The sequence below is a fragment of the Lutra lutra genome, chromosome 9, assembly GCF_902655055.1.
Source record: "Lutra lutra chromosome 9, mLutLut1.2, whole genome shotgun sequence".
NCBI classification, from domain to species: domain Eukaryota; kingdom Metazoa; phylum Chordata; class Mammalia; order Carnivora; family Mustelidae; genus Lutra; species Lutra lutra.
The window spans coordinates 100,531,888-100,550,277 of NC_062286.1; the positions used below are offsets into that span (position 1 = coordinate 100,531,888).

At 41.3% G+C, this 18,390-nt stretch overlaps 2 protein-coding genes across 11 annotated transcripts in view; one reads left to right on the top strand and one right to left on the bottom strand.

Moving 5' to 3' along the window:
- POLR3F (RNA polymerase III subunit F) overlaps positions 1-7,985 on the bottom strand; it is a 20,662-nt gene extending 12,677 nt beyond the window's left edge. Inside the window, exons 1-5 of one of the 2 annotated variants that reach the window (XM_047746433.1) lie at positions 7,649-7,985; positions 6,069-6,186; positions 2,380-2,447; positions 1,990-2,010; positions 1,795-1,862 (exon numbers count right to left, since the gene is read on the bottom strand). In XM_047746433.1, the coding sequence (XP_047602389.1) occupies positions 1,795-1,862; positions 1,990-2,010; positions 2,380-2,447; positions 6,069-6,186; positions 7,649-7,710 (337 nt within the window). In that variant the 5' untranslated portion in view covers positions 7,711-7,985. The remainder of the gene's footprint in view (positions 1-1,794; positions 1,863-1,989; positions 2,011-2,379; positions 2,448-6,068; positions 6,187-7,648) is intronic. The other variant, XM_047746434.1, reaches the window with a different exon arrangement.
- A 124-nt stretch (positions 7,986-8,109) lies between these two features.
- The window catches only part of DZANK1 (double zinc ribbon and ankyrin repeat domains 1), a 65,254-nt gene continuing 54,973 nt past the window's right edge, over positions 8,110-18,390 (top strand). For 3 of the 9 annotated variants that reach the window (XM_047746423.1, XM_047746424.1, XM_047746425.1), the window contains exons 1-3: positions 9,180-10,155; positions 10,696-10,812; positions 15,902-16,055. In XM_047746423.1, coding sequence (XP_047602379.1) covers positions 10,704-10,812; positions 15,902-16,055 — 263 coding nt within the window. In that variant the 5' untranslated portion in view covers positions 9,180-10,155; positions 10,696-10,703. Of the gene's footprint in view, positions 8,221-8,241; positions 8,560-9,179; positions 10,156-10,695; positions 10,813-15,901; positions 16,056-18,390 lie in introns of those variants that run through there. The other 6 variants (XM_047746420.1, XM_047746419.1, XM_047746416.1 and 3 more) reach the window with 6 other exon arrangements.

The following is an 18,390-nucleotide window of genomic DNA, read 5'->3' on the forward strand; positions in this document are numbered from 1 at the left end:
CAAAAGTATGCAAAACGATAAGTTATGTGCCCTATCTGCTAACCAGAAAATTCTTGGGACTCCTAGTGTGACACCTTTTTAAAAACGTGTGAAAAAGATACTTTTCAATGGAAGAAAAATCTTAAATGTTACTGCATTAACTTCCACTGTCTCTTCCATCCCCTTCCACACCCCAACTTTTGTTTTCTATTATTTTTACTTTAGATTGTATTTAGATTATAACTTAAGTTTGAGCCAAGGTCAGGTGCCACTGTCAATGGAGAGCAAAAAAACTCTTTATGTAAGCATCTGTGTGCATGTATAGCCATTATTTATATCCTATATTTAGGAGATGAAAAAATGGAAGACTGCAGTTCTTTTTTTTTTTTTTTTTAAGATTTTATTTATTTATTTGACAGAGAGAAATCACAAGTAGGCAGAGAGGCAGGCAGAGAGAGAGGAGGAAGCAGGCTCCCTGCTGAGCAGAAAGCCCGATGTGGGGCCCGAACCCAGGACCTGGGATCATGACCTGAGCCGAAGGCAGCGGCTTAACCCACTGAGCCACCCAGGCGCCCCGGAAGACTGCAGTTCTTATAGCCACCGAAAGCCCTGTGCAAGAAGGTAGGATTTCTGTTTCAAAGAAGGGTTGTATGTGGAATTTTTTATTAAACATATTACCTATCTTCTTTCCAGCACAGAGGCATAATGAGATAGGAAGAATTAAAAAAAAACAAAACAAGGGATGCCTGGGTGGCTCAGTTGGTTAAGCAGCTGCCTTCAGCTCAGGTCATGATCCCAGCATCCTGGGATCAAGTCCCACAATCGGGCTCCTTGTTCTGTAGGGAGCCTGCTTCTCCCTCTGCCTCTGCCTGCCACTCTGTCTGCCTGTGCTTGCTCTCTCTCTCTCTTTCTGACAAATAAATAAATAAAATCTTTAAAAAAAAAAACCATAGATTGGGGGGGTGCCTGGGTAGCTTAGTCTGTTAAGTGTCTGCCCAGGTTGTGGTACTGGGGTTCTGGGATCCAGCCCCACATGGGGCTCCCTGCTCAGTGGGGAGTCTGCTTCTCCCTCTCCCCAGTCTCCCCGCTTGTTCTCTCTCCCTCATTCAAGTAAATAAATACTTTAAAAAAGAGAGAGAATGGCTTTTGTCATGTCTATTTTTAAAATATTAAACTCCTAATAATATAAGAATGATATGATTTCAAATTATATCATTGCTGATACATTGTTGAAACTAATATCAGGGACTCAAATAGATCCTAAGTTGTAGTAATAGCTATTAGGTATAGTTCTGTAAGAAGGATAGAGAAAACGGAACAGTTGCTGAGGGATCTCTTCAGGACACTGCCAGTGCACTGGACATCCCTCTGGTTTTGGCAAAAACCAGAGAGAGAGATGGTATTATCCACAATTTACAGGTAAGATGAAGATGAAGAAATGAAGGCCTCCAAAGTTTAGAAGTGAGAATTGAAAAAACAAAAACAAAAACAAAAAAAACCCTTAAGTTTTAACTGGTTTATTTTCTATCGACAGTACATTCCCATGGTTCAGAATTTTTAACTTTCTTTCCATCCTGGCCCACAGCCACCTAGCTCCTGCCTCCCTACTAAAAGGAATGGTATCACACCTGGGTGTCCTTCAAACATATGCATGTTACATATTTCTATTTCCTCTTCTTTTAACATACATGGCAACATTCTCTATATGTCGATCTGCACCCTGGCAAGCCAGAGCTCAGTCCCTATTTCTGGTCCTACAGACAATGTTTTTTTCTGTTTCTTCCTTCACATGCTTACCTTTATTCACATGCTTACCTTTATTTCCTGCATCTTCTATGATTTGATATACTAGTTTTTCTTGGTTATCTGATCCTTTCATTTTACTGCAGGGGAATAAAGTAGAATTAAAAAGGCAAAGAGATACAGATAGTCTAATAATCTACATGACTATTTTAATGAATTAGCAGACAAGGTCATCACATTGACTTATTTACCAAAATAAGGGCTTACCTTAAAAAGAATGAGACAGGGCTGTATGTACCAGAATGAAAAGATGTCCAAGATATAGTAAGTGAAAAAAACAAGTTGCAAAACAGTATGGATAGCATGATCCCATTTTTGTTTTTAAAAAAAAAAAAGAAAAGAAAAAAAAAAGAGATTATATATATAGTATATAAATATATAATCATTTCTATATATTTATATATATTCCTAGAAAAAAGGACATATACCAAATTATTAAGAGCAGTTATCTCTGAGAAATGGAACTCATGATAAGAGGCAGGGATGGTATGCAGGACAAGTTTTCATTATGCAATTCTATATTGACATTTCTCCCCCAAATACATATTTACATTTGTAATAATAGACATTTCTTAAAATAAAAAAATTGGGGCTTACCCAGCATTCTGAGAATCCTTTATTCTATACAGTAGTCCCGTATTGCTCCTTAAGAGATCCAACTGACCCTAAAGTTTGTTTGTATTTTTTTTTTTTAATGAAAATAACAATGAATTATTCTGGAGATATTTCAAATCAATCACAAATGTTAATGTATTCTTTAAAATTATACACAAACCAAAATATCCTATCCAGCACAGTTATTTGTTAGTTCCTCACTTGAGACTTAAGTTTTTGCCTACATATCACATGTAATATATTTTTGAAAACTTAGCTCTTTAGTTCATCACTTTCCAAAATATAAATACCTAACAGTTTCCTATATGCTATATTCTGGCTTGGTTATATGACCAATGCATAACGAATTCTGAAAAGCAGCTTTAGAATAATAAATAAAAATCCATAATCAAATTCAAATAAATTCACTAAGTATAAACATAAAAATGAAAATATAATTTATATAAACAAAAAGTTCAAATAAAGACTAACATGCATAAATATTCTATAACATGATGACTCAAAATCTGCAATGTTAACAGTGACATCTACTGATTTGTGTGATTTCTACTGTATTACATGACAGGCAGAAAGGTCAAGTAATGAATAAAAGATGCAATGGTTTCAGTTTTATATAAAAAATCAAGGCGTGGGGCGCCTGGGTGGCTCAGTGGGTTGGGCCTCTGCCTTCGGCTCGGGTCGTGGTCTCAGGGTCCTGGGATCAGGCCCCGCATCGGGCTCTCTGCTCGGCAGAGAGCCTGCTTCCCCTCTCTCTCTCTGCCTGGCTCTCTGCTACTTGTGATCTCTGTCAAATAAATAAATGAAATCTTAAAAAAAAAAAAAAAAATCAAGGAGTGCCTGGGTGGCTCAGTCGTTAAGCTTCTGCCTTCGGCTCAGGTCATGATCCCAGGGTCTTGGGTTTGAGCTCTGCATCACATGCTCCTTGCTCCCTCTCCCACTCCCCCTACTTGTGTTCCCTCTCTCACTGTGTCCCTCTCTCAAATAAATAAAATCTTTGAAAAACAAAAACAAATCAAAAGGAAAGCAAAGCCTGTCTGATGTGCTTTTGAAATTACTTGGGCCTTTGGGCCGAACTCAGGAGCACTCAGATGGCTGTACCACTGGGCTTCTGGCAGTGTGGGGAATCCATGACTGAGAGGCCCCATTCCTGTGAGTTAAGACTGGGACAGCACATGACTTGCAAACAGGTTTATATATGGATGAACAGTAATAACTTCCTCCCTGGACCCCACTAAGCAAAACTGAACCACAAAGTTCCATTTGAAGGTAGTTTATTATTTATTTATTTATTTATAAAAATATTTTATTTATTTATTTGACACAGATCACAAGTAGGCAGAGAGGCAGAGAGAGAGGAGGAAGCAGGCTCCCCGCAGGGCAGAGAACCCGATGTGGGGCTTGATCCCAGGACCTTGGGATCATGACCTGAGCTGAAGGCAGAGGCTTTAACCCACTAAGCCACCCAGGCGCCCCTACTATTTATTTTTTTTAAAGATTTTATTTATTTGACAGAGAGAGCACAAGGAGGCAGAGTTGCAGGGAGTGGAAGAAGCAGACTCCCCGCTGAGCAGAGAGCCCAATGTGGGGCTCGATCTCAGGACCCTGGGATCATGATCTGAGCCAAAAGCAGAACACTTAAGTGACTGAGCCACCCTGTACCCCTGGAGGTTAATTCAGCCTATGAATGTTTGCTCAACGCCTGTATTATGATATATATTTGGGGGGACCAACATGAATTCTAAAAGAGAATTGCACAGCTGATTTCAACTATCTGGTCAGCATTAACATAAAGGTAAGTAAAGGGTGGGATGGGCACTCAGAATAGCAGCTTTGGCCCAAACTGGGGAGTTCAGGAAGACTTTCTGGGAAACAGGAAGCAGAGCTGAGTCTTGAAGGATAATGAGGAGTCAGTCTGTGAAGAAATGGAACCTGAGGCATGAGGTGGCAGGGAACCAAAAACAATCTGTTCCTCTGAAACCTAACTTTTGAGGCAGAGTGGCGGCAGATGGGGCAGGTAAGGAAGGTAGTGGCTCAGTCTGGTAAAGCCAGGAGTTTGGACTTGAACCTCTAGTGCTGAGAGGATTCTGCGACTTGGCCAGATCTGTGTTTGAGACGATCAGGCAGGCTTCTCTAAGGCAGATGAAGCCAGAAGAGCCGGTTAGAATACACCATAATAGTCCAGGAAAAAGCCAAGACGTGAACACATGCAGGAGTAGTAGGAAGGGAAATGAGGGGGCAAATCTGAGAGCTCTTTAAGAGCTACAATCAGCAACACTTTGTGATTCACTAATACTTATTCCCTTAAAATTCATCATAGTTCCACCATTATTTATATCCTCTAGACAATAGGACTGGCAGTAGATGGGGCTGCAGAGGTGGAGAAAGAAAGGGGGAGGTGTGGAGGATGATTTTCAGACAGAAAGCAAAAGGCTGAAAGAGTAGTCGCGGGACAAAAGCAGTTTCCATTGGCACTACCTCCAGCATCCCTTCCACTATCCCTCCTGGAGCCAAGCCCTTCACCGAGGTGAACTGATTAGAAATCACCAACAGTACTAACAAAGAGGTCAGCAATCTGGCTCACTGCTTGTTTTTATAAAGTGCTACTGGAATGCAGCATGCGCATTGGTTTATGTATGCATGGTCCATGGCTACTTTTTTGCAGAGTTGAATACTGTGACAGAAACCACGTGGCCTGCAAAGCCTAAATACATACTATCTGGCACTTTACAGAAAGTCAAGTTCTCCAGCCATCGAGCTAGAGGGTTTAAGGGAGTAGTTTAACAGAAATTTCATGGGTCCTCAAATTTCTATGAGGTCTTAGTGTGGAAATCTTTTAACCAAATTCTACTACGACCAAACTGAAATGCTTTCATGATAGGGGAACTTTGATGTAGGGGAAATGGAAGGACAAATAGGTAGACGTAGAGGATGGGGTCCCACAAGGTGGGTGTTTCTAGACAGTGGAGGAGAATGACATTAAGGCCCCAGGACAAAAGAAGAGGTAAAAGCAGGTAGAAGGGCTTCATTGAAAGACCACATTGTAGTGTTATTTGACTCATTCCTGCCTCCTGAAATGTTCAGAGTGAAATTGTGAAGAATGAAACCCTAATGAACTGGCTCAGTGATAGTTGGTAGAAGACACATTTCATAGGGAATGGCCCAACACCGGCGGCAGGAAGCAAACAGAAGGTGAGAGCAGACTAGTCCTGTGTGCCCTGTGTACATGATGACAATTAGGTTAACAAATACAATGGTTAAAACAAAATACATTTATTTCATTCATTTTTTAAAATATTTATTTCAGAAAGAGAGAGAGAGAGAGCAAGTGAGCACATAGGGGAGGGGGGAAGAGGGAGAGGGACAGAGAAAATCTCAGGAAGACTCTTCACTGAGCACACAGCCCACGTGGGTCTTGATCCCACAACCCAGAGATCATGACCTGAGGGGAAACCAACAGTTAGATGCTTAACTGACTGTACCACACAGGTGCCCCTCATTCATCTTGTAAAATGATGTGTAATTATTTCTTCTTTCCTCAGTTCAGGCAGTCTGAGCTGTTTTTTTGGCTTGGAATCTTAAGACACTTTCGAATGGTTTCACAACTACATACATGGAAATAATGACAATCACAGCACATAAATGATTATATGAACTAGTTGAATTTGCCTTACCATGGACAGGAGTCTGTTGATGGCCACGGCCCGCTGCTGGGCTTCTATATGAGGCATTTCATTCTGAATTACTTGGTCTGTGATTCCATGGGGAAACTGGTGACATAATTCTATAATCCTAGGAACAAAGGCAATAATATTATTCATGTTTTTACCTGTTTCAAGGGGGTGGGAATACAAGCAGAACAGTTTGAAATTGTGTCTTTACTCAAATTTGGCAGATAATCTGTTTTTTTGTTTGTTTGGTTTTTTAGTGTGGTGGTGGGGGCAAAGAGGGAAGGGTGGAGGGAGAGGGAGAGAATCATGCCTGGCTCCATCTCACAACCCTGAGATCATGATCTGAGCTGAAATCAAGAGTTGGATGCTTAACCTACTGAGATACCCAGTAAAGTGCCCCATGCTAAAATCAGATAATCTGAGTTTCTACGATGGTTCTGAATCAAAGCATGTTAGAAAGTGAGCAAGATAAAGTACATATTTACATTATACTATTATTTAAGAGGAGTGTTTCTTTTCCTCACTAATACAAACTTAAAATTAGAACAAAGGTCAAATGAAAACACAGAAAAAAATTAAAGCTGAAGCTTCAATATTCTCAGATGGAACAAGTATGACAAAATTAACATTCAGTGTGTTGGGCAGCCATAAGTCTGCAAGGAGTCAAATCAGACACCTCTGGTAGGAAGGCAAAATTTGTTAGGACAAGTCACCATAACTGGGGCTTGCTTTTGGAATTATCTCTACCAAACAAAAATAAGTCCAAATATCCACCTTGTCATAGGATCATCATACGTGTTTTCATAAGTTTGAGAAAGTTAAGATCTTTTAAAACTATGATAACCTGAAAATAGCAGTGCACGGAGAGCGAATTTAAAATTAGGAGAGGCTTTAGGTGACCTAAAAATCTTGACTTAAGTACTGCACGGAACCACTTGGCTTAATGTTTCTTCAAAAGCACAAACTGCACCTTAACTTCGCCCAAATGTTCTGTCGTGGGAGTTCCCTTAGCGACAAGAGCGATCCTGGATCAAAATATGTAGCTACAAGCACTACGGGAAAAACGCCGTGTCCTCTCTGGGGCACGTGGGTAGTTCAATCGTTAAGCGTCTGCCTTTGGCTCAGGTCATGGTCCCGGGGTCCTGGGATCGAGTCCCCGCATCAGGCTTCCTGTTGGGCAGGAAGCCTGCTTCTCCCTCTCCCACTCCCCCTGCTTGTGTACCCTCTCTTGCTGTGTCTCTCTCTGTCAAAGAAATAAATAAAATCTTAAACAAACAAAAAAACGCCGTGTCCTCTCTGGGCATAGATCACCTTAATGCAGGAGGGAAGCACATCATCACAACTTTCCAAACAGTACCCGGACAAGGGGAGATAAAGAAAGTTACAAACTGTCAAACTCGCTCAGAACTTCTTAAGAAGTCTGCGTTCCAGGCATAGGAGAGGGGTTCCAAATCCCCAATCCCCTTCCTGCGCGTGCCGGTATCTACCGAGGGTCCCGGGATTAGGGGTCCGGCTGCCCAAACGACCGGTCGCCTGCGGAGAGGCTCCAGAGCCGGGAAGCGAGACTCACTCACTGGTTTTACCTGTTTTCTATTTCGACCGGATCCGCGTCGGGTGGCTGCACCTTCACTTTCACCTCAGCCATGACTCCCCAGTTCCCGGCCCCTCGGTGGGAGACGCTCGGGGTAGCCACACAGCCAGTTGGGGAACCGAGGAACCGGGCAATAAGGGGGAAACGGTGCCGGGCTTGGGCAAGGGGCCTTCTTCGTCGTGTTGCGGCCGGTCCTTACTTATTGTGTCGGCTTGAGGTGGCCAAGGCGTGCCTGACCCGCCTCACTTGCCCGCGCCGTTACATCTTGTTTTTCTGAATGTTAATACCTGTCAGACGAACGAGCCTGGTTCCCTCTGTGAGTTAGGACGCCACCTCCGAGCACTTTCCAATGTCAGTGAAGGCATATTCTCAGAGGCCTGCAGTGAAGGCTTAGGAAAGGCGCTCGAGGCAGGTACCAGCCTCTGGGCCTAGCGGCAGGGGCGGAGCTGGTTGCTAGGAAGTCCGTGTCTGCCAATCACCTGCTCGGCTCTCGTGGGCGGGCCCCGATTCGCAGCGTCTGTGGAAACCCAGGAGGCGGCCTTGGAGGGCAGGAGGAGGTGAGAGGTGGGCTTCCTGACTGGGGACCGTGGCGGTACCTCGGGGCCCCAATCCAGGTCCCGGTGGCTAGAGGAGGAGGGGAGAGGCGGAAAAGGGGCTCCCTCATTCCAGCTGAAAGGAAGCGGGCGCTCTTATTTGCCCCTGATGGACAGGGACCGGGACCGGAAGGGGTTCCGGATCTGGGCGGCGAAGGGGCGGTATTGATGGAAAGAGTTGAGGGGTTAGGGGTGCCATTGATCCCAGACTGCCATGTGGACCTAGCAAGTCGGTCTACGTCTTGATCCTCTTCGCTTGGGGCCCACTGGCCGCCCTAGCCTCCCAAAGGTACCTCCTTAATTGCAGCGGGTATGACTTCCCGATTTTTTTTGGATTAATTTTTCAGCTATTTTAATTTTTTTATATATGTAGAGTTTATTTATTTATTTGTCAGACAGAGATTACAAGTAGTCAGAGAGGCGGGCAGAGAGAGGGTGAAGCAGGCTCCCTGCTGCAGAGGGCCCGATATGGGGCTCGATTCCAGGACCTTGAGATCATGACCTGAGCCGAAGGCAGAGGCTTAACCCGCTGAGCCACCCAGGCGCCCCTGGGCTATTTTAATTTTAACTGCCTCTTACTTAAATGGAAAAATGAGGAACAGCACCTCCTTCTCCCCTCCCTCCCCCTTCCCAGAATCCAGCCATCCTTCTGTAGAGGCTATTACTCTAAAATCAGTATCTGCAATTTAAATTCTTAGCCTCTGATCTGGAACTATCCAACCAGGCATTAAAGTCACTTCTTAAATTTAGTTATCCGACTTTAGGGAATGTAGTCTGGGACAAAATTCAAACCAGAAGTTGTTCAGAGCAACATTATTTTTTAAAGATTTTATTTATTTATTTGACTGAGAGAGAGAGAGACAGAAAGAAGGGGAATACAAGAAGGGGGAGTGGGAGAGGGAGAAGCAGGCCTTCCGCTGAACAGGGAGCCTGAGGCAGGGCTCTATCCCAGGATCTGGGATCATGATTTGAGCCCAAGGCAGACGCTTAACCAGGCACTCCCAGAGCAGCATTTAGAATTGAACAGACCAAAACTAAAAAGAAACTAGTAATAGTCTAAATGCCCAACCACAAAATGATAAATAAGATTATGTAAGTATGTGGAAAATTGTAAATAAAAGAGTGAGGATACAAGAAGTACACTATAAAAATAGGATGAACATATAGATTATAACTGAGTGAAAATTATGAATCCATAACCACTGAAATTTGAAAAAGGGACACAGAAATGTAAATGGTTGTTGTATTAAGGTGGGGGTTGTTTCCCCCGCCATATCCTTTATACATTAATAATTATACTCCATCCCACCGAAAAAGATCAGTAAGGCCTCCCTACTTGTACTTGATTATTTATAAATACAAGAGATGGAGTGGGAGTCTTTTTGTTTGTTGCTCACTGTTTATATCTGTGCCAACTTTCTTTCAGCTGAAGCCTGGTACTCTGCCATCCTTCTAAAATTTCTTTGCAGTTTCAAATGCAAGAACCACTTGGCAACAACAGCAGGGCCTTGGACCTAGAGCTTTCCCAAGGGAGTTGGCTCTAAATAAATATTTCATGCCACATACAGAGTTACTTCTGTTCCTCTTGGGTGATGACTTACCCTGAAGTCAAGAGAGGTGGCATATTGACAAAAGGCAAAGAAAGGGTGATAATGATTTAGGGGAAGCTCAGATCAGATCAGTAGTGATGGTCTCTGTTCTGATAGATAGTAGTTTCCCCTTATCGGCAGTTTTGCTTTCCATGGTTACTCTTACCTGCAGTCAACTGGGGCCTAGAAGCAGATGATCCTCTTTCTGATGGCAGAAGGTCAGTGGTAGCCTAATGTCACATCACAGTGTCTAGGTCATTCACCTCACTTCATCTCATCACGGAAGCATTTTATCATCTCACATCATCACAAGAAGGGTGAGTACAGTACAATATTTTGAGAGAGACTGCATTCACAAAACTTTAATTACAGTATGCTATTTTAATTGTTCTATTTTATTATGTTGTTAATATCTTACTGTGCCTAATTTATAAACTAAACTTTACCATAGGTGTATACGTATAGGAAAAAACAGTATATATAGGGTTTGGTAATATCTGTCGTTTCAGGCCTCCATTGGGGGTCTTGAACATTTCCCCTGTGGACAAGGGGGAGGGGACTGTTGTATTCATCTAATTTGTTCATTTAAAATAATTTTATTTCCCCATCCCATTCTTTCATTCTGTTTTCTCAGAAGTGAGGTAAGTATTTAGATAATCAAAATCCCACATAAGCCCTCAACAGCAGAAATGCAGCTGAAACAATAATTATTTGAATTAATTAAATAATGTTTTTGATGACATTCTCTTTAGTTTTTTACTGGTTTTGCTGTATTTAAACCACGTACTTCTCTTTAACTTTTGTGTTCAAAAAGATGCCCATTGGAATTTATTTTCCTTTACTTTTTTTAATGTAAGGAGGGAAGATGACTGCAGGCTCAGTGTGTGTCCCTCAGATCATACCATTGCGAGTGCCTCCCCCCGGAAGAACCAACCATGAAATTGATAATAATACACTTTTGGAAATGAAATCTGGTAAGAGTCAAATGTACCTGAAAGCATGTAAAATAACTGCCATGCTCTTTAGGTTCCTTGGGTTGTTAATTTTTCACTTTGCATGCTTTCTGCAATTAGGGCCTTGGGAATTTTGTAAAGGTTCCAAAATTTGAAACAGTGTGGTACTTGGTGGTTTATAGAGTGGTATATTTTTAGATGAAAGCAGTTGGTTTTGACCAACTTTTCATTTGTATTAGTAGATAATTGCAGCAATGCCTTGATTCACATTAGCCAAGGTAAGATGTCCTGGTTCTTGCCGGGACTTTCCCAGGATTCTCATCATTTTGCTGGGATAGTAATTTGACCTACTAACACAGGCTTTCCAGTCAGACGTGCTGGGGATTAAATCCTGCTTTGGACAGCTTCTAATGATACATTACTTAGCCTTTCTGAGTCTCAGTTTTCTCATTGTTAGTGAGAATAATGTCTGCCGTTTGGAGCCACTGTGAGGATTAAACGAGTTGACACGTTATGTGAGGTACGCAGCGTCTGGCACATAGTAATGCCAAAATAAATCTTAACTATTATTACAGAAAGAAAGCGGTGAATATATTTCCTGGTAATAACAGGAATTTATATATACATATACACACGTATATACATATATGCACACACACATATACACACACATATATCTACATATATACACACATATGTATATAATTAACATAAGGAGAAGAGAAAGCTTTTTTTAAAAGATTTTATTTATTTATTTGACAGACAGAGATCACAAGTAGGCAGAGAGGCAGGCAGAGAGAGAAGGGAAGCAGGCTCCCCGATGAGCAGAGAGTCCAGTGCGGGGCTCGATCCCAGGACCCTCAGATCATGACCTGAGCCAAAGACAGAGGCTTTAACCCACTGAGCCACCCAGGTGCCCTGAGAAAGCTTTTTTTTTTTCTTAATCTCTGTGCCCTGAGTGGGGATTAAACTCATGACCCTGAGATTAAGAGTCACATGTTCTACTGACTGATCCAGCTGGGTGCCTCAGGAAAGTTTTATAGAAAAAACATATGAACAAATACTTGTTTAAAAAGGCTTTGAGGGGCGCCTGGGTGGCTCAGTGGGTTAAGCCGCTGCCTTCGGCTCAGGTCATGATCTCAGGGTCCTGGGATCGAGTCCCGCATCGGGTTCTCTGCTCGGCGGAGATCCTGCTTCCCTCTCTCTCTCTCTCTCTGCCTGCCTCTCCATCTACTTGTGATCTCTCTCTGTCAAATAAATAAATAAAAAATCTTTAAAAAAAAAAAAAAAGGCTTTGAGGGGCGCCTGGGTGGCTCAGTGGGTTAAGCCGCTGCCTTCGGCTCAGGTCATGATCTCAGGGTCCTGGGATCGAGTCCCGCATCGGGCTCTCTGCTCAGCAGGGAGCCTGCTTCCCTCTCTCTCTCTCTGCCTGCCTCTCTGCCTACTTGTGATCTCTGTCTGTCAAATAAATAAATAAAATCTTTAAAAAAAAAAAGGCTTTGAAATTCCAATTATATATTTTGATAGTTAATGTGTAAAATCTATTTATCTGTATTTCTGGTGACCCCTGTGCTTCCTAGACAAATTCCAACTAAGAATATAATATACTCTATCTCCCTTTATCTTAAAAGCTAGTATTATTTTAAAAAATTCTCAAACCAGGGGTGCCTGGGTAGCTCAGCCAGTTGGGTGTCTGCTTTCGCTCAAGCCGGTCATGATCCCTGGGTCCTGGGATTGAGCCCGGCAACCGGGCTCCTTGCTCGGCAGGGAGCCTGCTTTTCCCTCCCCCTCTGCCTGCAGTTCCCTTTGCTTGTGCTTTCTCTCTCTCTGTCAAATAAATAAATAAAATCTTAAAAAAAAATTCTCAAATCTGGGGCGCGTGGGTGGCTCAGCGGGTTAAGCCTCTGCCTTCAGCTCGGGTCATGATCTCAGGGTCCTGGGATTGAGCCCTGCATTGGGCTCTGCTTGGTGGGGGGGCCTGCTTCCCTCTCTCTCTCTGCCTGCCTACTTGTGATCTCTCTATCAAATAAATTAATAAAATCTTAAAAAACAATTCTCAAATCAGAATACAAATTTTAATAAATGTGTCCATAACTCTTGGGAGAAGGTGGATTATTACTGACAAATGATGATACAAATGATAGAGTATCTAAATTCCCTAATATTTAAAATGTTTACTAAATAAAGAGGTTCCGGGCACCTGGGTGGTTCAGTAGATTGAGTGTCTAACTTGGCTTAGGTCATGATCTCTGGTTTCCTGGGATAGAGCCCAGTGTAGGGCCCATGCTCAGTGAGAAGTCTGCTGTTCCTCTCCCTCTGCCCCTCCCTCCACTCATGTGTGCACCCATTCTCTCTCAAATAAATAAATAAAACCTTCTAAATAAATAAACAGATAAATAAATAGGTTCTACAATTCAATAACAAGAATAGTAACCCAATAGAAAAGTAGGCAAAAGATATGAAAGGACATTTTATAGAAAAGGAAATATAAATGTCTTTTAAACATAGGGAAATATATGCCTGGCCATCCGTTTACCTACTTGCAGAGCAGACCTTATCCCCTGCTTTATTTACTCCGTGGTATTTAGTCACCACTTGATATCACACATATACCTGTTTGTTTTGTTTCCTGTTTGTATGTCCTTCCTAAAATAGAGGCTCCCCGAGAGCTGGGCCTTTGGTCACTGGCGTATTCCCCAGTGCCTAGAACAGTGTCTGGCACAGAATAGGTACTTAATTAATATTTGTGGACTGAATGAATGAATCTTACTCAAAAAGGTAAGAAATGTGAGTTAAAACTATCAGGGTTTTTTTTGTTGTTGTTTTTTGTTTTTATACCTAGGAGATGGCAAAAATAAGAGAAGAATTAATAAAACACTATAGGGATGAGTATGGGTGGACAGGCACTTTCATGAGTTGCTGGTAATAGTGTAAATTGTTTCAGTGTCTGTGAAGGGAAGTTTGACCCTATAAGCTAAAATTACAGATGCACATATCTTTTGACTGAGCAATACTAGTTCTACATATTTTGCAGGTATTAAAAGAACTTTATGCAAAGATATTCGTTGTAGTGCTTCTGATGGCAAAAGAAAAAAAGAAGAAAGACAAAGAAAAAGAGCCTAAATATTCATCTGTAGGGGATTGGTTAAATATTGGTTTGTTTGTCTAAGGACAGAACCCAATACAGACATAACAAAGAGTGAGGACACCCTGTATAGCAGTATAGTACAGTAGCCAAGGTAATACTGTTCAATGAAAAAAGATGTGTGTGGAACAGGATATGTTATGTCACCATTTGTATGAAAAGAGAGGGGAAAATAAGAATATAACATGCATGTATGGATATAAAATATTTTTGGAAGGATACTCAAGACACCACTGATTGCCTTTGGCCATCTGATTGATGTCTGGGGTGGGAGAGGGTTTTAATTATAAATTCTTTTTCGACTTTTTAAAAAAATTGAGATATAACTAATGTATAACTTTATGTTCGTTTCATATGTACAGTGTAATCATTTGTTATTTATATGTATTGCAAAGTCATTCCCACAATTAATGTAGTTGCTGTCTATCACCAATAATTAGGTTTTTTTCTTTTGATGAGAACTTTTAAGATCTCCTCTCTTAGCAAACTTTTCTGACCTTTTGAACCTTGAATTATATGAGTTTATTACCTTTTAAATTTTTCCAAGAAGTATGGGAATTACTTACCAGGTCCAAATAAAATATAATAAAAACATTTCTTTTTAAAAAACATTTTTTAAAGATTTTATTTATTTGACAGAGAGAAATCACAAGTAGGCAGAGAGGCAGGCGGAGAGAGGGGGAAGCAGGTTCCCTGCTGAGTAGAGAGCGCCCGATGCAGGGCTCAATCCCAGGACCCTGAGATCATGACCTGAGCCAAAGGCAGAGGCTTAACCCACTGAGCCACACAGGCACCCCTAAAAAACATTTTTTTTAAGTAGGCTGAACTCACAACCCTGAGATCAAGACCTAAGCCAAGGTCAAGAGTCAGAGGCTTAACTAATTGAGACACCCAAGCACCCCAATAACAGCATTTCTGAAGCAGTGCTCAAAAAATAAAAAATTAGCTTCTGCTTTCTTTTTTTTTAATAGTTTTTTTAAACATTTTAAAAATTTATTTGACAGAGAGAGAGAGACATCACAAGTAGGCAGAGAGGCAGGCAGAGGGGGAGGGGAATGCAGGCTCCCTGCTGAGCAGAGAGCCCCACATGGATCCCAGGACCCTGAGACCATGACCTGAGCTGAAGGCAGAGGCTTAACCCACTGAGCCACCCAGGTACCCCTAGCTTCTGCTTTCTAAAGGGGTATTGTAGGGGCGCCTGTGTGGCTCAGTGGGTTAAAGCCTCTGCCTTCGCCTCAGGCACCCCGCATCGGGCTCTCTGCTCGGCAGGGAGCCTGCTTCCTCCTCTCTCCCTGCCTGCTTCTCTGCCTACTTGTGATCTCTGTCAAATAAATAAATAAAATCTTTAAAAAAATAAAAATAGGGGCGCCTAGGTGGCTCAGTGGGTTAAAACCTCTGCCTTCGGCTCAGGTCATGATTCCAGGGTTCTGGGATCGAGCCGCATTCGAGCCGCATCGGGCTTTCTGCTCAGCAGGGAGCCTGCTTCCTCCTCTCTCTCTGCTTGCCTCTCTGCCTACTTGTGATCTCTGTCTGTCTAATAAATAAATAAAATCTTTAAAAAAAATAAAAATAAAAACAAATGGGTATTGTAGTCTTAAAACTGAGCCCTGCTCTTTTTGCATCAGTGCCTTATTGGAGTGGCACAATAGCACAGTGGTTCAAGAGCATGGGCTCTGTATCCATAGCCAAAGTGAAACCACAACTGTACTGTTAACCAAGCAACATCCTTAACCTCTGTGGGACTCAGTTTCTTCATCTACAACCGTGGGTATAAAATGGGACCTGTCACATAATTCATGTAAGACACAGTGCCTGGCACGGAGAAAGAACTCACTTATTGCTACTTACTGTTATTCATTCCTATGATATATTTAAAAAATCTCATTAATTAACTGACCTACAAACATTATTCAGAGACTGTGCTACTTTAGTGTTAATTACAGTTACCTGTTTTGGGTTTTTCAGACACTCCCGATGTCAACATATATTATACCCTGGATGGCAGCAAACCTGAATTTCTAAAGAGAATTGGTTATGGTGAAAATAATACATATAAGTACACGAAGCCTATTACTCTGCCTGATGGAAAAATACAAGTTAAAGCTGTTGCAGTTTCTAAGTAAGTTAAGAGCATGGTGATGAAAATAATTGGTAATACAATGACATTACATTTTGATTTTATTTATTTCTTCCTGTGAGAACAAGTGCAGTATTAGAAGGGCACTCAAGGCAAAGTTATTTTAATTTCAACATATATCTATACCTTTAGGGTTTTGTTTGTCTTTTACCAAGTTTATATGGTAAAGTGCACAAATCACGAGAGTACAGCTTGATGAGGTCCTATGTATATACTGTTTTTCTTTTGAATTCCACATTGGGATTTTGGGAAGGAAGAGCCTTTTCAGGGCTTGGGACCTTTGAAGTGATTCATCTGGCTGTGAGAAAATACTGTTTTTAGTAGATGGTCCTTTTATTCCATAGGACATGGCCTTCAGTCACTACCATCATTCTTTGTTATGTTTTGTATTCACTTAATCGGCCTTCATGGCTACTGTCATTTTAATTTGTTGGACATTAGCTCCTTTATTTGTTTCTTTGTCCTTTCTTTTTAAATATTTTTTTGAAGATTTTATTTATTTATTTGACAGAGACATAGCCTCAGAGACTCTTTTATTTTATTTATTTATTTATTTATTTATTTTTAAAGGTTTTATTTATTTATTAGTCAGAGAGAGAGAGGGAGAGAGAGCACAGGCAGACAGGGTGGCAGGCAGAGGCAGAGAGACAAGCAGGCTCCCTGCTGAGCAAGGAGCCCGCTGTGGGACTCGATCCCAGGACGCTGGGATCATGACCTCAGGCGAAGGCAGCCACTTAACCAACTGAGCCACCTAGGCGTCCCGCCTCAGAGACTCTTTTTAAAAAAATTATTTTTTTTAAATTATTTTCAGTTAGCCAACAGAGGTTTTTTATTTAATTAAAAAAAAATTTTTTTTTTTAGAGTTTTGAAATATAGACACACCACTCAATTTGGAAACTATGTGTTGTGTAGAAAAAGACTCAAGTGCTTTGCACGTCTGTGTCTGAGATAGAGGAATTATTCCACACGGCAAGACAGGTTTAGCCACATTTTTTGAACACTTTTTTTTTTGGTCATTTTATTTTATTTATTTATTTTTAATAATTTTTTAAAATTTATTTTCAGCATAACAGTATTCATTGTTTTTTGTACCACACCCAGTGCTCCATGTAATCCGTGCCCTCTCTAATACCCACCACCTGGTTCCCCCAACCTCCCACCCCCCCACCTCTTCATTTTGAACATTTTTATTTATTTTTTTAATTTTAATTTTTATTTTTTTTAAAGATTTTATTTATTTATTTGACAGACAGAGACCACAAGTAGGCAGAGAGGCAGGCAGAGAGAGAGAGAGAGGAGGAAGCAGGCTCCCTGCAGAGCAGAGAGCCCAATGTGGGGCTCGATCCCAGGACCCTGGGATCATGACCCGAGCCGAAGGCAGAGGCTTTAACCCACTGAGCCACCCAGGCGCCCCTGAACATTTTTAATACCCAAACCAAAACCTGACTTTGAGCAGGCACTTAGGAAAAAAAAAAAGGTGGGGGCGGGGCGCGCAGTGTCTCTCCAGGCTCCCCCTGGTGGCTGAGGTACTGCATAGCTTTGGAGGAGAATTAGAAATTCTTTTTCTTTTTTTTTTAATTAACATAAAATGTATTATTAGCCCCAGGGGTACAGGCCTGTGAATCGCCAGGTTTACAAACTTCACAGCACTCACCATAGCACATACCTTCCCCAATGTCCATAATCCCACTTCCCTCTCCCTACCCCACACCACCGGCAACCCTCAGTTTGTTTTGTGAGATTAAGATGCAGATGACAGCTTTGGCATCCGAAAGTTTTAAAAAATAAAAACAAAAATAAAACAAACAAAAATGCTAATACACATTATCATTCTTTATTAAAGACTAGAAAAAATCGGCTTTCACTTGTCAAAGCACTTCTGTCGAAACAATCATCTCAGTTATGAAAAATTAACAAAATTCTTTGGTGCCTAATGCTGTAAGGCAGGCCTTTTTATAATTTACAGGTAGTAATAAAATGAAGTAATAATTACTAACTATGTAATTCGTAGGAGTTAACAAAGCTTTCAAAAACATCTAAAATAAGGTCACTCTTTATGCCTCTCACCGTCTTGCTCTGTACCCACTTAGAGTCTGTTCCAAAAACACTCTTAGTAGTTCAGGTATGCTCAGCTCAGGGAAAGTATTTATGTAAAAATTTTTTTCTGTCTTCAAGACAAAGATTTGTGCTAGTATGCATTTAAATGAATTTAAATTTAAGTGAATTTAAATGCAGTAAGTTTTCTTTATGGAAATTATACTGCTTCATTCAAGCCCTTTTCTAGGTACTTACAGTAATTAATTTCTTAATGAGGAGA